At 49.1% G+C, this 16067-nt stretch overlaps 1 protein-coding gene across 1 annotated transcript; it reads left to right on the plus strand.

Moving 5' to 3' along the window:
* Nucleotides 1-525: 525 nt before the first annotated feature.
* Nucleotides 526-15658, plus strand: CUNH19orf38 (chromosome unknown C19orf38 homolog). Its single transcript, XM_070413939.1, has 7 exons — nucleotides 526-627; nucleotides 2127-2432; nucleotides 4524-4613; nucleotides 7034-7061; nucleotides 7768-7811; nucleotides 8926-8963; nucleotides 14180-15658. The coding sequence occupies exons 1-7, from the start codon at nucleotides 597-599 to the stop codon at nucleotides 14327-14329; spliced, it is 687 nt and encodes a 228-aa protein (XP_070270040.1). The 5' UTR covers nucleotides 526-596; the 3' UTR covers nucleotides 14330-15658.
* Nucleotides 15659-16067: the final 409 nt, after the last annotated feature.

Genomic DNA, 16067 nt, shown 5'->3' on the forward strand with positions numbered 1-16067 from the left:
TGTTTCACCTGGCTTGCGAAGCTCCTAAAGCTTTTCTTCTCTGTGGTTTCACGTTGGAAATGCTCACACCCCTCGTGGCATTGTGCTCCATCTCATGAGTTCTTTGGATCTCAGTCTGCTCCCCTTAGCTGCATTCAACAGAGCAAGAGAGGCTTCAAAGGAGAACCATGCCTTGCCTGAGGTCACGGAGGCCAAGCCCTAACCACCCTCCATCTGACATGCACATCAACTTTGGCGCTGGTTGGGCTGTGGTATATGTCTTGGGCGTGGATTTCCCAAACAGCCCACAGTCCTTACCCTTCCTCATTCCCAGGAGTCCTCTCATTTGTTTGTCCCTCACATCTTCAGAACTATGGCCACCAAGGCTCCGAGAGGTGCCAGCTAGGGTCTGATGTGCACCAATGGAAGGGGTGGGGAGAGGAGAAGGAGGCTTTCAGTAACTCAGATATATATGCAACTTCCTGCCAGTGAGGAAACACTCGGCCAGAAACAGCCCAGCTTCTCCTTTCCCTGCTCTGGCCCCACAGAAGGAGTTGTGGTGAACCGTGGGTCACACTGGCCTCAGCCAGATTGCCTGGCCAGTCGCTGGAGAAGCAATGCCCTGGACTGTCCTGCTCTTTGCAGCTGGTGAGCCTGACACCCCTGCACTCCTCCCCCTGCCACCCCCCCCGCAGCCACTCCCCATGCCTGCCCACCTTACCTGTGCTCTGGGGGCAGGAACCTGTACCTGGGGCTGCCCTCCCCAGGTGCTGGAGTAGGCTGAGCCCTGACAGATTTGTCCCAGAGCCTTGGAAATGTCCTAGGAGCGTGGCTTTCTTTTATGGGGCTCCTCGTTATCTCCACATCATGGTTATCAGAAATGCCACCCCGCTGAGGAGAGCGGTGCCCACGCCCCATGACTCAGCCCTGTTGGCCTCTGAGGCTCCCACCTCCAGGGCCAGAGCAGCAGATCTGCGGGCGGAAAACGGAAGGCTTGTGTAGACCTCACCTGAGCCAGATCCACACTGTGCCCAGGAGCCTGGAGGCGGCTGGGGAGACACTGAACCCCAAAAATCTATATTCCTCACCACAGCCTGGGAAGCAAGCTAGAACCTCCCCTCCTCCGGCTCTCCCTGTTTCTCATGCCCTCCTCGAATACCCCACACCCCTCCAGCCTCCCAGCCTTTGCCCATACTGTCCCCTCTGCCTGGAATGCTTTCTCTCAGCTCTTCCTGTGTCGCTTCTTCAGGGAAGCCCTCCGTGGTCAACCCAGCTACTGCAGCTTCTCATTACTCTAATGCAGCGGTTCTCAACCTGTGGGTCGTGACCCTTTTGGGGGTCAAACGACCCTTTCACAGGGGTCGCCTAAGACCATTGGAAAACACATATATAGTTACATATTGTTTTTGTGATTAATCACTATGCTTTAATTATGTTCCATTTGTAACAATGAAATTGGGGATCACCACAACATGAGGAACTGCATTAAAGGGTTGCGGCATTAGGAAGGTTGAGAACCACTGCTCTAATGTGCTGCACAGCATTTCTTATCTCCTTGAGAACATGAGCTCCCGGAGGCAGGCATGTCTGTCTGTCTGTCTCATTCACTGCTCTGTCCCCAGTACCTAAAGCAGGGCCTGGTGCCTAGTCAGTACTGGTGATTGAAGTAATGAGAATGTGATTGCATTGCTGTGTAATAACTACTGCTATCATTAAAAAAATGACTCAAACGCAGTGACCCCTGACCATGTACAGGGCACTCGATTCCCCAACATCGCAGTAGGGTGGGGATGACGAGCCTCCAGTTGTACATAAAAATCAAGGCCCACAGACATATATCAACCTGTTTGACTCTATCTGTTTGATTTGAATGCCTTCTAGAATGTGTAACAGTAATTAAAGATGTATCTTCCATGCTACATGTATAATCAGAACTTCTATTAATTGTATATATGCCTTTGATGTATTTCCCCCTCCCAATTGTCAGCTGTGTACTAGGATGTGACAAGTGAAGAATACATCTGTAATCAGCTGGGGGAGGGAGGAACGAGGTCCAGAGCGTGTGAGCCACTTGCCGAAAGCCACACAGCCAGGTTGGCCCCTGCTCTAACCACCCACTCACCCCACCTCCCTTTTCTGCATTGTAGGCTCCATGGCGATACCAGCGCCATCCATCCTGCTGGTGCCACCACACCCCAGCAGTCAGGAGGACCCCATCTACATTGAATGCACGGCCCCCCAGGGCTTCCCAGGGGCCAACTTCACACTGTACCAAGGGGAGAAGGTGGTCCAGCTCCTGCAGGCCCCCGCGGACCAGCTCAGGGTCACCTTCAACCTGAGTGGCGGCTGGGAGGCTGCCGGGGGAACGTTTCACTGCCAGTACGGCGTGTTAGGCGAGCACAGGCAGCCGCAGCTGTCAGACCTCAGCGAACCTGTGCACGTGTCCTTCCCAGGTAAGGCCCTTCCACCAGCCCTCGCTGCCTGGCTCCGTGTTCTCACTACCAGGCCTTTCCAAGTGCTGTTCCCTCTGCGTGGAAGTTGTCATAGGACGAGCCAGGCTTCCAACTTGCCAGGATTCACTCACTTTTCCTTGTTTAAGCCTCACAGTCATCCCGTGCGGTGGGTGTAGTGATTCTCCCCATTTTGCAGATAAGGAAACCAAGTCACACAGCGAGCAGGCAGCAGAGCTGGGATTCCACTGGTCTCCAAAGCCCAGGCATTAACTGTGCGTGCTCTGCTGCCCCTCCCCTCCTGGCCATGGGACATTTTAGAGCCCCTGCCGCGCACCGTGAAAGAGTAGTCTGAGAATTGTTCCATCTGCCAGTGGGGGCAAGTAAAATCAAGGATGAAATAAAGCCTGGTGAAGGGTGTCATTTTTTTTTTAAAATATATTTTTATTGATTTCAGAGAGGAAGGGAGACAGAGAGATAGAAACATCAACGATGAGAGAGAATTAGCTGCTTCCTGGCACGCCCCCTACTGGTGATTGAGCCCACAACCGGGGCATGTGCCCTTGACCACAAATCCAGGACCCTTCAGTCCACAGGCCCACACTCTATCCACTGAGCCAAACCAGCTAGAGCTAAAGGGTGTCATTTTAAGTACAGAGGAGAGTGGTCAGGGAATACTCTGAGGAGGCAGTGTTTGAGAACAGACCTGAATGATAAGGAGCCAGCCACATGAATGTCTCTGGCAAGAAGGTTCCAGGTAGAAAGAGCAGGATGTGCAAAGGTCCTGAGGCTGGAGTGTACTTGGTGTGTTTGAGCAACATGGAGGCACCGTGATTGAAGTCTAATGACCAAGGAGGAAAGTGGGAGAGACGAGGGCAGGGAGGTAGCAAAAAGGCTCTTGTAGGGCCTTGTGGCTGCAGGAAGGACTCTGGCTTTCTGAGTGAGTGGGACAGAGTTCGGGAAGCTGCTGATCTTTTCAAGACAGGGTGGGTGTGGGCTCTGGATCAAGGAGCGGAGAGAGGGAGGAGCCTCCAGGTGGAGCCTCTGTGTCAGCATCAATCAGAACTTTTCCAGCTGCAAATAGAACTTGGTTGCTAGCAGAGGCTCACACATTGTGATGACAAAACAGTCTCTATGTCCTTCCCGGCCTCAAGCTCTACTATCAGAGGCCCCCTTCTCTGACCTTGGTCCTGTGGTCTCAGAGTGGGGAGGCGACAACCCTTACCCCCCACCCCAGATGAATGAATGAACAAGGCTAACACTGTGAGAACACCAAGTGTGCATTTCTCCTTCACCCTCCTGGCTTAGCTCCTGACCTCCACTGGGTCAGGGCATCTGCTCCAGGCTCCCCTGAGAGATCCCCTCTCTCTCCAGGGAGGGGCCGACAAAACTCTGGAGCTGGGGCTTCAGCTTCTGTGGCTGACCTCTGTGTAGGCCTCATGGTCCACACATGGCTCTCGGGGGGCGGGGGGGGGGGGGCGGGGGGGGGGTTTGTCCTCTGATCCCCTGGTACGCATGCTGAAATCAGCAGGACTCTTCAGGTTGCAAGTAACTGAAAACTTGACTCAAACTGGCTTCGACAACAAAAAGGGATTTGTTGATTTGCTGAACTGAAGTCAGATCACAGTGCTGACTTCAGGCATGGCTGGATCCAGGTGCCCAAAGGTATCAGGAATCATTTCCCACCTCTCAGTTCAGCTTTCTTCTGTGTCTTATTCTCAGGCAAGCCCTCCCCCACATGGTAGCAAAATTCTACCCAGCAGCTCCAGATGTATATCCTACCAGTTTTGTAATATTGGGTAGAGGAGTAAACCTCTCTTCCCAGCAGAGGCCTATCCAAAGTCTCAGAATTAATTCTCATTGGCTCAGCTTGGGTCACATGCCCATCTCTGAACCAATCACAATGACCAGGGGGAGGGAATGTGCTAATTGGCTAGATATAAGGTTTGCTGGGTCCCTAGGGTCCAGTTACACTCAAGCCACATAGTTGGGGTGCAAGGGGGGAAAGCTGACAAGATGAAAGTTGTCCTACCTCCTCCCTGTGCCTCCACAATCCATGACCTGCCCACTCTCTCTTTTCCCGTTTTCCTCTAGTACCCACTTGGATCCTGGCACTCTCCTTGAGCCTGGCTGGAGCCCTCCTCCTTGCTGGGCTGGTGACTGCTGCTGTGGTGATCAGGAAAGGTAACAGCAGGCAAGAAAGCCTCACCAGAGGATGTGTTCACTGATTTAGAGAGAGAAAGGGAGAGAGAGAGAGAGAGAGAGAAACATCCATGTGAAAGAGAAACATCGATGGGTCGATCTGTCGCCTCCCGCATGCACCCTGACCAGGGATCAAATGCGCATGCAACCCGGGTATGTGCCCTGACTGGGAATTGAACCTACAACCTTTTGGTGCACAGGATGAGGCTCTAGAGCAGTGATGGCGAACCTTTTGAGCTCGGCGTGTCAGCATTTTGAAAAACCCTAACTTAACTCTGGTGCCGTGTCACATATAGAAATTTTTTGATATTTGAAACCATAGTAAAACAAAGATTTATATTTTTGATATTTATTTTATATATTTAAATGCCATTTAACAAAGAAAAATCAACCAAAAAAATGAGTTCGCCTGTCACCTCTGACACGCGTGTCATAGGTTCGCCATCACTGCTCTAGAGCCAGCTGCCCTGAGCTCCAGGATTCTTTCATCTTCTCAAACTGACACTTTGTCCCTATTAAACATTAATTTCCCATCCCCCTCCATCCAACCCCTGGCATCTACTGAAATTAATTTTTTAAAAAAATCCTTGCCCCAGGATATGTTTTTTAAAAATATGTTTTTATTGATTTTTTTTTTTTTTTTAGAGAGAGCACTGGAGAGGGATAGAGACATAGAAACATCCATGAGAGAGAATATCATTGATTGGCTGCCTCCTGTACACCCCCGATGGGATTGAACCCGCAACCCAGGCATGTGCCCTGACCAGGAATCGAACCAGTAACTTCTTGGTTCCTGGGTCGAAGTTCAACTGTTGAGCTACACCGGCCAGGCCAAAGGATATGTTTTTATTGATTTTAGGTAGAGAGGAAGGACGAGAGAAAGAGGGAGAAACATCAGTGGGTCAATGGGTCACCTCCCATATGTGCCTTAACCGGGGATCAAACCCAAAACTTAGGTATGTGCCCAACAGGGAGTTGAACCCACAACCTTTTGGTGTATTGGACAATGCTCCAACCAACTGAGCCACCAGGCCAGGGCCAGACCTTTTTTAAAATTATAAGGTATTTATTATTTATTTTATTTTATTTTAATCCTCACCTGAGAATATTTTTCCATTGATTTTTAGAAAGAGTGAAAGAGAGGGCAAAAACAGAGTGAAATATTGATGTGAGAGAATCCATCAATTGGTTGCCTCCTGCACGGGCCCTACCAGGGCCTGGGCCAGGGAGGAGCCTGCAACCAAGGTACATGCCCTTGACCAGAATCAAACCTGGGACTCTTCAGTCCACAGGCCAACGCTCTATCCACTGAGCCAAACCGGCTAGGGCCAGACAGACTTTTTTAAAAAATATATTTTTATTGCCAAACCGGTTTGGCTCAGTGGGTAGAGCGTCGGCCTGTGGACTCAAGGGTCCCAGGTTCAATTCCGGTCAAGGGCATGTACCTTGGTTGCGGGCACATCCCCACTGGGGGGGCGTGCAGGAGGCAGCTGGTCGATCTCTCTCATCGATGTTTCTAGCTTTCTATCCCTCTCCCTTCTTCTCTGTAAAAAATTAATAAAATATATATTTAAAATATATATATATATATATATTACTTTGAGAGAGAGAGAGAGAGAGAGAAACATCAATGATGAGAGAGAATCATTGATCGGCTGACTCCTGCATGCCTCCTAGTAGGGATCGAGCCTGCAACTGCAACCCAGGCATGTTCCCTTGACCAGAATCGAACCCGGGACCCTTCAGTCCCCAGGCTGATGCTCTATCCACTGAGCCAAACTGGCTAGGGCCAGACAGACCTTTAATATCTGCTGTTTTTCAGATGTCTTGAGACAAAGATGTCCAGTTGAAGTTTTTCCCTCTTCTCATTTAATGTCCATATAATGAAGAAATTGAGAATGTAGCCACCCATTTTATCAGGAAAATGAGTTTACTATCCAAGGGCCATATTTTGTGTGGGCCATCATATATGATCACCAAGGATTATTTAGTCAAAAGTTGAATGTATGCCCTGGGGTGGCTCAGTTGATTGGAGCGTTGTCCCGGGCACCAGGAGGGTAAGTTCCATTCCTGGTCAGAGCACCTGCCTAGGTTGTGGGTTTGATCCCTGGTTGGGTGCGTGCGGGAGGCAGCCTCTCTCGCTCGCTCACTCTCTTTTCTAAAACAAAACAAAAAAACAATTTAACATGCTTGTACCTTGTTTGACGTTTTTACCATCACGCATTATTCCTGTAGTACTTGGGGAAAATAAGTGTTTGCAGTAGTTCTGTTGAGTGGCAAATTTGCTAGTAGAGAAGGCAGTGTCTGAGGGGGGCTTTGGCCTTTTAGCTTTCAGAAACTTGCAACCAGGATGCACCCAGGACCAAAATCTAACAAATGCTTGTTTATTTTTTGTTCCCCAGTTAAAGTAAAAGAAATGCAGAAGAAAAGGTGAGACCATCCCTGGAGACCCTCAGAGGGTGGGTTTGGGAGAAAGAAATATTCAGTCCCAGGGCATGAGCTCCTGATGGGTGTTAGGGACTCTAAGAGCCGGCCAGGTTCTGGGAACAGAAGGGCACTCCCCTGGCTGTGGGAGCTCCACCGAGAACAGCACCCAATGATGGGAGGGCCGCCTCATAGGAACAGGTGTGCGGGGCACTGTGCTAGGAGACGCTGAAGCGGAGCTCCTGTTAGCCTCATAGCGGCCCGGAAGCAGGCACTGTTAATAGCCCCGTTTTACAGACCAGGAGATTGAGGCACAGGGAACTGGTGGCTGAGCCTTCCCCACATGCTTTTACTGCCAGCTGCCAAAACTGTTCTAATCACTCTAGAAATCCACAGTGGGAGGAGGCGAGTGGCATCCCCCTGGGGTTGTGCGGTGCCCAACTTGGTGCCCTGGTCCCTGGGCATCAGGATGTTCCAACTGGTCCGGGCCTTGGTTTCTCCCCTCTGAGAGGGGTGGACACCCTGATGCCTGGTGGCAGAGAGCTAGCAGAAGCCCTGGGCTGGAATCCTGACTTCATCTGGCTTGTGGGCTCTTACAAGAGCATTTCCATATGAGAGGACTCAGGATGGGTGGGGAACTGAGGTCAAGTTTGGGGCCTGGAAAAAGCCTCTTGCCGGAGATGGCATCACTGTCTTCCCAATCCCTTTGCAGAGAGCGGGAATCCTGCTGGGCCCAGGGTAACTGCACCACCACAGGTTTGTGCTTCCTCCTTGATCCTGTCCCTACCCCCTCTCCCAGGCAGGGTTCACTGCCTCAAAACACTATGGGCCTCACTACTCACTACTGAACCTCTTTGGGGGCTGATCACTTCCCTTGGGGGCAAGGATACACTCTCTCCCCTTTCCAACTCCCCTCCACCCCATGTTTCACCTCTCACCTTCTCTCCTTGCCCTATGCTTGGGCCCTTCATGCACACTGCCCTCTGCCTAGAGCACTCTTCTTCCCTCTGGTCGCAGTCCGAAGGTCACCTCCTCCAGGAAGCCTTCCTTGATTTTCTAGACAGAGTCTGTGCTTTCTACTTACATGATCCCAACAGACACCCTGTCATTCTTCTTGCCCCTTAGTAGAAACACATTCAAGTAATCTTGCCTCTTGGGTATGTAATATTCGCCTCCACCGCTGGACGGCCAGCTCCACGGGGGACACACTGCGTCTGTCTTGTCCCCTGGAGCATCCTGGTTCTTTCATGGTATCTGTCACCATCCTCCAATGGAGCTCCATTTGTGGTCCAAACGTGTCGTTCTGCCGGCTTCCACCAGGGGGCGAGGGGTAGCCAGTCTGTGTGCGTGATGCTCGGAAAGGGGCCCCCAGTACTTTTTTCACTGTCTCGCGCATTTGTTGAGCACCTACTATGTATTGAGGTCTATGGGGCTCCCTCGATGACCAAGGCAGAGGTGGTCTCTGACCACAAGCTCACATTCCAGGGGGGGAACATCTGATGTTGGCCCAGATCTGTGGGGCTAGGAGGGCCGTCCCCCAAAGAAGTGATATTTAAGCAGAGACCTGAAGAAGGCGCTTCCGGGAGAACCTGGGGCAGTGGAGGAGCTGAGAGGTGCTCCCGAAAGCGGGAGTTGAGATGAGGAACCCATTTTCCAGAGGGTAGCGGAGGCTGCTGAGGAGGGCTGGGAGCAGAAGAGGGACGTGATACAATTTGCGACTGTGAAGGGCTCACCCTGTGAATGGGCTGGAAGGGAGACGGTGCAGACCCTCTCCTCAGGGTCTTCATTGGGTGCTGGGCTTGGGGGAAGTGGGTGAACAAGGAATTGAAACTGGCCCCAGTTTTGGTTTCCCTCTCTCTTTCTTTTTCAGACATGTCCTTTGATAATTCCTTGTTTGCTATCTCAACGGTAAGTTGTTTCCTTTCTTGGCTTACTGTCCTAATGCCAGGAAGGCAGGGGCCACCGCCAGGCTGGGTTGTTTCTGAGCTTGGGGGGGTGGGAGGGGGGTGGGGCGCTGGGAAAAGCCCAGAATCACTGAGCAGGGATTTGTTTGTGAGCTGAGAGTTGGCTCTGAAACATCCCGGGGGTTGGGGGTGGCCTCATCCGGGCCATTGTGTGGCAATGGGCAGGCCTCTGCGGGTGCTTGGTCTTGGGGTCAGCACTGTCTCTGCATTCAGTTGGGACGACCCCTTAGAATGGTGACAGAGGGGACTCAGGGGGACCTGGTGGCTTTGGGGGGATCATGGAGCCTTGTGACAATCTGATGCACACTGTAGCCCCCTCCTGGTATAAAGAACAGCCTACTTTGTGTTCAGTTTCTGGGACTTCAGCTTAAATGTTCCTGTTGTACATTTTCCCTTTCAGTGGGGAGGGTCTCACTACACACACCTCTCCTCATCAAGGAGTGTGGCTCCCCAGGTCATACATGTTCGAGCTGGGATTTGAACCCCTCTGCACAACTGCATCTTGGGGTGGCCTTGGTGTTTATACTTTATTACTTTTTTTTTTTTTTTTTACTAAGTTAGAGAAGGCTGAGGCATGGACACCATAGATAAAGAGAATGTTCAGCTGCTCCTCTTCACACAGAGAGGAGTACAGGTCTGAGGTGGAGGTGGCCCCACTCGAGGTGGCCTCAGATGTCCCATTTGGACAAATAGACACTTTTAAAAATATATATATTTTTTATTGATTTTTTACAGAGAGGAAGGGAGAGGGATAGAAAGTTAGAAACATCGATGAGAGAGAAACATCGATCAGCTGCCTCCTGCACACTCCCTACTGGGGATGTGCCTGCAACCAAGGTACATGCCCTTGACCGGAATCGAACTGGGACCCTTGAGTCTGCAGGCTGACGCTCTATCCACTGAGCCAAACCGGTTAGGGCAAGTAGACACTTTTAAAAAATATATATTTTATTGATTTTTTTTCAGAGAGAAAGGGAGAGGGATAGAAAGTTAGAAACATTGATGAGAGAGAACCATTGATCAGCTGCATCCTGCACGCCCCCTACTGGGGATGGAGCCCACAACCCAGGCATGTGCCCTGACCACAAATCCAACCGTGACCTCTTGGTTTATAGGTCAACGTTCAACCACTGAGTCACACCAGCTGGGCTCCCTCAGAGTTTCTTAATTCTATGGGGAGAGATAGACGATGCCACATGGGGGCAGTGACCAGGAAACTCGCTTCTCACTTACGTAGGGAATCCAAGGCATCTCAGAGATGAGCAACAAGCAGGACGTAGCTGCGGACGATTGATCCAGGCTCAGGACACCTTCCGGGCACAGCACTTATAACTGGGGAGAGGGGAGTGAGGAGCTCAGGGGCCACGTGGAGAACTTTGACTTTTACCCCAAGTGGGATGGGAGCCATGAAGGTTTCAGAACAGAGAAGGGTCGTAACCAGATCCAGGTGCTCATAGGCTGTGGGGACGACAGACTTGGAGGGTGTGAACGGACTGGCCCTCAACGTGGTTTGGTCCAGCGTGTGGGCAACGGAGGTGGAAGCAAACGGATGCAGGTCAGGTAGACTCAGCAGATGGGAAACATGGCACTGCTTTTTTTTTTTTTTTTTTTTTTTTATCCTCAGGTCCAAGGATATGTTTATTGATTTTAGAGAGAGAGGAAGGAAGAGAGAGAAAAATATTGATATGAGAAAGTTGCCTTTCATATCTGCCCCGACCGGGAATTGAACCCGCAACCTTTTGGTGCTTGGGACTACGCTCCAACCAACTGAGCCACTTGGCCAGGGTATGACACTGATTTTGTGTTAGATGAGGGCTGGAGGAGGCGTGGGGGTGTCTTGGGGAGGGAAAAGGGACAGACCACCTCATTCGGTCATGCCCAAGAGCAGACGGAGACATGAGTCTGGAATTCCAGAGAGAGGAGCAGGGAAGTTTAAACCAGTCCCCAGTCCCTGGTACACAGATAGTGGCAAGGAAGGGGCTTGGCGCCAGGCTGTTCAGCCCTCTGAGGTCTTAGCTCTGGAAACAAATCCTGAGTTGTTAAGAAATGCCAGCAGGCAGGGCAAATTCTAAAACTTTCTGTGAGAAGCCACAGGCTCAAGGCACAAGCCTGATGATTTTTCCTTTTAAAAAGACATTTAGGCCCTCACCGGTTTGGCTCAGTGGATAGAGCGTCGGCCTGCGTGTGGACTAAAGGGTCCCAGGTTGGATTCTGGTCAAGGGCATGTACCTTGGTTGCGGGCACATCCCCAGTAGGAGGTGTGCAGGAGGCAGCTGAATCGATGTTTCTCTCTCATTGATGTTTCTAACTCTCTATCCCTCTCCCTTCCTCTCTGTAAAAAAATCAATAAAATATAAAAATAAAAAATAAAATAAAATTAAAAAAAAAGACATTTAGCCCTAGGGGTTTGGCTCAGTGGATAGAGCATCGGCCCTGGGACTGAAGGGTCCTGGGTTCGATTCTGGTCAAGGGCACCTACCTCATACCTTGGTTGCAGGCTAGATCCTCAACCCTGCCCTGGTCAGGGTGTGTGAGGAAGGCAACCAATCAATGTGTCTCTCTCACATCGATGTTTCTCTCTCCTGTCTTTCCCCCTCCCTTCTACTCTCTCTAATAATCAATGCAAAAAAAAATATCCTTGGGTGAGGATTAATAACAACAACAAAAAAGACATTTAAAATGAAACTATGGAAAACAGAGAAACAACTTATTTCTCAGTATCTCAGCCCTGGTGACTATATACTTATTTATTGCTATATTTTTTTTATTAAAATTTTTTGAATATAAAACACACCCATATGTCAAAATTATACATATAGTAGTGTTTTTTTTCTATCACTTAACCCTTCTCAACTACAGACATAGAAGTAACCACTGTTAGGCGCTTCTTGCAAAATGCAAGCAAAGGTTAAAATAGCAAATCTATATCCTTACCCTTTTATTTTATTGTAAAGATTTTTTATTGATTTTTTTTTAGAGAGAGAGGAGGGAAAGGGAGAGAGAGACAGCAAAACATGAATGGCCGCCTCCTGCAACCCAGGCTTGTGCTCTGACCAGAGTTGAACAGGCAAACTTTTTTTTGTATGGGATGACGCCAACCAACCCATACTGGCAGGATTATCCTCACTCTTTTAAACAGAAATGATAGCATGACACCTACATTGTTATGTATGGTGCTTCTTTTCCTTAATGGTAAATTCTAGTGATCTTTTCTAGTTTCTTTTTTTTTCAAATTATAGTAAAATATATATAATAAAATGTACCATTTAACCATTTTTTAAAATTTTATTGATTTTAAAGAGAAAGAAACATTGATTTGTTGTTCCACTTATTTATGGCATTCGTTGCTTAATTTTTTTATGTGCCCTGACTGGGGTAAACTCACAACCTTGGTGTATCAGGTTGATACTCTAACCAGCTGAGCTCCCCAGCTGGGATCCCATGGTAACCATTTTTAAGCAGTGCGGTTCCGTGGCATTAAGTACACGTACATTGTTGTGCAAACATCACCATCTTTCATTTATAGACTTGTCTTGCAAAACTGAAGCTCTGTTCCCACTGTACAGTAACTCCTCGGTATTGACAACCACCCAGCCCTTGGCAACTGCCATTCTACTTTCTGTTTCTGTAGATTTGCCTTTGTTTGTTTGTTTGTTTGTTTGTTTGTTTGTTTGTTTTAGAGAGGAAGGGAGAGGGAAAAAATATCAATGTGAGAGAGAAACAGCAGTCGGCTTCCTCCTTCATGCCCCCTCCTGGGGCTCGAGCCTGTCCAGGCATGTGCCCTGCCTGATCAGGATTTGAACCATCAACCTTTTGGTGCATGGAAAACATTCAAACAACTGAGGTACACCGGCCAGGGCATGTAGATTTGCCTTTTTTGGACATTTTCTATAGAAGTGCATCTATACAAAGTTCATCCTTTTGCGTCTGGCTTATTTCACTCAGCATTATGTTTTCAAGGTTCACTCATGTTGTAACATGTCAGAATTTCCTTCCTTTCTAAGGTTGAATAATATTCCATTGTGTGTGTATACTGCATTTTGTTTACCCAATCACCCACTGGTGACACTTGAGTTGCTTCCACCTTTTGGCTATTGTGAATAACGCCGCCATGAACACATGAACATGGGTGTGCAAGTATCTGCGTCCCTGCTTTCAATTCTAGTTTCTTTTTGGAACATTAGAAAGCTGTGCTCTTGGCTGAAATGAAAATGAAGCAGCTGACAGATCTCTTAGTGTGCACAGTATTACTACACTGAGGATCTTGAGGATCTTTTTTTTTAAAAAATATATTTTATTGATTTTTTACGAGAGAAAGGGAGAGGGATAGAGAGTTAGAAACATCGATGAGAGAGAAACATGGATCAGCTGCCTCCTGCACACCTCCCACTGGGGATGTGCCCGCAACCAAGGCACATGACCTTGACCGGAATCGAACCTGGGACCTTTCAGTCTGCAGGCTGACGCTCTATCCATTGAGCCAAACCGGTCAGGGCAAGGATCTTGAGGATCTTGATATTTACTTTGTAACTATAAAGTGCGAGTGACTTTTTTTTTTTTTTTTTTTTTACAAACAAAGAGACTGAAGCTGGTTATGTGCCTTACTGGGGTCACCCAGCTTAGGGAGGACCTGGCTGCGCTCACCTGCCAGACTTCAGGTTTAGCAGGTTCATCTCTTCTTGGCTGGCGTTTGGAGCAGAAGCCTGCAAGGCAGAGGAGAGGGTAGACGTTTGAGGAAGCCCAGGATGGAAAGAGAGGAGATAATAGTAAAGGCTTTGTTCACTTAAGACTTCGTACTTACAACGTGATGTGCCAGGTGCTTTAATTCCTTTATGCTTCTTCGTAGCAACCCTAGGAGGGGGTATTAGTGCTCTCCCTGTGGTGCAAAAGGGGAGACTGAGCACAGAGGAATTAAGTCATCCGACTGAGGTCACACCACTAGGAAGTACTGGGGCTGGGATCTGGACCCAGGATGCTTGGTTCCCTGTTCAGCAGAGAGGAAGGCAGGAGGACAGAAGGCAGATCAGGGCCCTGACGCTGTGGAGTATGTGGGTGTGTGGGTGAGATGAGACCTGGTGGACTGCGGAGTCTCAGACTCAGAACATGGGGAAACCCTGAAACGCCAAATCACCCAGTTCTATTTCTCTTCCACGGACAAAGAAAATGACTTCAGAAGCAGACGAAGCCGCCCTGGATGCTTGCTCAGACTCTGCAGCAACCTATGAAAACGCTGGGCCCCGGAAGAGGCCCACCTCCACATCATCCTCACCTGAACCCCCTGAATTCAGCACCTTCCGGGCCTGCCCGTGAGGCTGAGAATTGGGGCCCCCGTCTCTCTGTCCATGCACTCCGCCCTCCATTCAGTGCTCTCACTTGATCTGGTGGGGCCGGTGGGGCCCGAGGCCCCTCCAGCTACTTTGGGGGGCTCTAGCTGCTGCTATCTCAGGGAATTGAACAGAGACAAAAGGGGTGCCTGGCCTTGGGACCTTCCTCACAGAGGAGCAGGAGCAGAAGAGGGGGAGCAGGCGCTGGCTGGGAGCTGGACCGAAAGCAGGAAGTCTCTCTCTGGAGTCTCAGCCTCTCAGACCATCAGGGAAGTTGTTATGATCCCGTCTGGTCCCCAGCTGGGCCATAAGAGGTCAGAGCTTTCTGCACACCCCTCCTGTTTCCTCTTCCCTTGCCACAACCCAACTCGGCTTTTGGGGCATAGGGCACCTGGGGGCATGTTGTGAGTGTCTGCCTTGCTGGTATGCCTAAGTTATTAATATAGCACATGTTGAGCTGTCCCCAAGACCTCTATGGAGTGTAATCCTTCAAGCCTGGGGCTTCTGGGGACTGATCACTGGATGCCTGGTGTGTGGGGGGAGTACCCCTCAGCTACATGCAGACAAGGGTGTTTATAGGGAGGCCCAGGACGGTTCGGGGAGGGGTCAATGCCTCAGAGAATCTCTGCTGAAGTCCTGGTGTTGGTGGGTAGAGGAGGTGGAATGATGCGGGGACGGGGCAGAGGAATATTGAGGAGAGTGAATCGTAAATGAGAAGGTCCAGGGAAGGGTGGGAGCTGGGGAAGATGATAAGTGACCACAAAATTCTTTGGGTCCCCCCAAAAGCAGCCCTGGAACAGTGGAAGGGGGGAGACTTAAAAGGAAGGTGTGTGTGTGTGTGTGTGTGTGTGTGTGTGTGTGTGTGAAAAGGCCCTTTGCTATGTTCAGCTGGACTCACCAGGCAGCAATCATTGAGGGAAGGCAAAGTAGGGGCTAACGGAGGGGTCCCGAGAGAGAGGGCCAAGAATTTTTTGTGGGGGAGGAGGCAGTGAAGGTCTGAGCGTGGAGGGGGCGCTGTGGGACTGGAATGGAGATGATGGGGAAGAGAGAAGGAAAGCTTGAATGTTTGGAGAGAGGGGTTTAGGTTGGGTGTGAGCAAGCATGTCAATCTCAAAGGCCAAATAAACATGGTGTAAGTGTATGTGGGCCGCAAAAAAACAAAAGCTTCAACTTTCATAGAAACGTAGGTATATTTTGATAGAGACATGCTGAATACAAAGGGCTGAATGAAAGAGTCATCGTTAACATAAAATAATAAAACATTTTAATAAAAATTAATATTTTTTCTTGAACCTTAACTTACCAGACACTGAATAACTGCACAAATTAATAAGCATAACACAAATAAACCTATTTTTCTTGTTCTCCGAAAGTGAAATATTTCCTGTTGCACACACCAAACAAGTCAGTCCAAGACTAATGACGTGGCAATCAGCTGCTAAAATATTCGCTGCTAGTATTAGTGGAGAGAAATGGTGCGCCTGTGCGTACGGTGTATAAGGGAAATGAATGCAACACGATTATAGTAGTCAGCATTAGCGAATGTTGTAGTTTGTTATTAATAATTATGTATAACAGGATATTGGAAAAATTAATTTACGAAATTTTTATTAAAACGTTTCTTTTTATTTTATTTTTTATTTTTATTTTTTAAATATATTTTATTGATTCTCTACAGAGAGGAAGGGAGAGGGATAGAGAGCCAGAAACATCGATGCGAGAGA

This window comes from Myotis yumanensis, unplaced genomic scaffold (assembly GCF_028538775.1).
Source record: "Myotis yumanensis isolate MYYU_CA2020_CCGP unplaced genomic scaffold, mMyoYum1.0.hap1 SCAF_5, whole genome shotgun sequence".
Lineage (NCBI taxonomy): Eukaryota > Metazoa > Chordata > Mammalia > Chiroptera > Vespertilionidae > Myotis > Myotis yumanensis.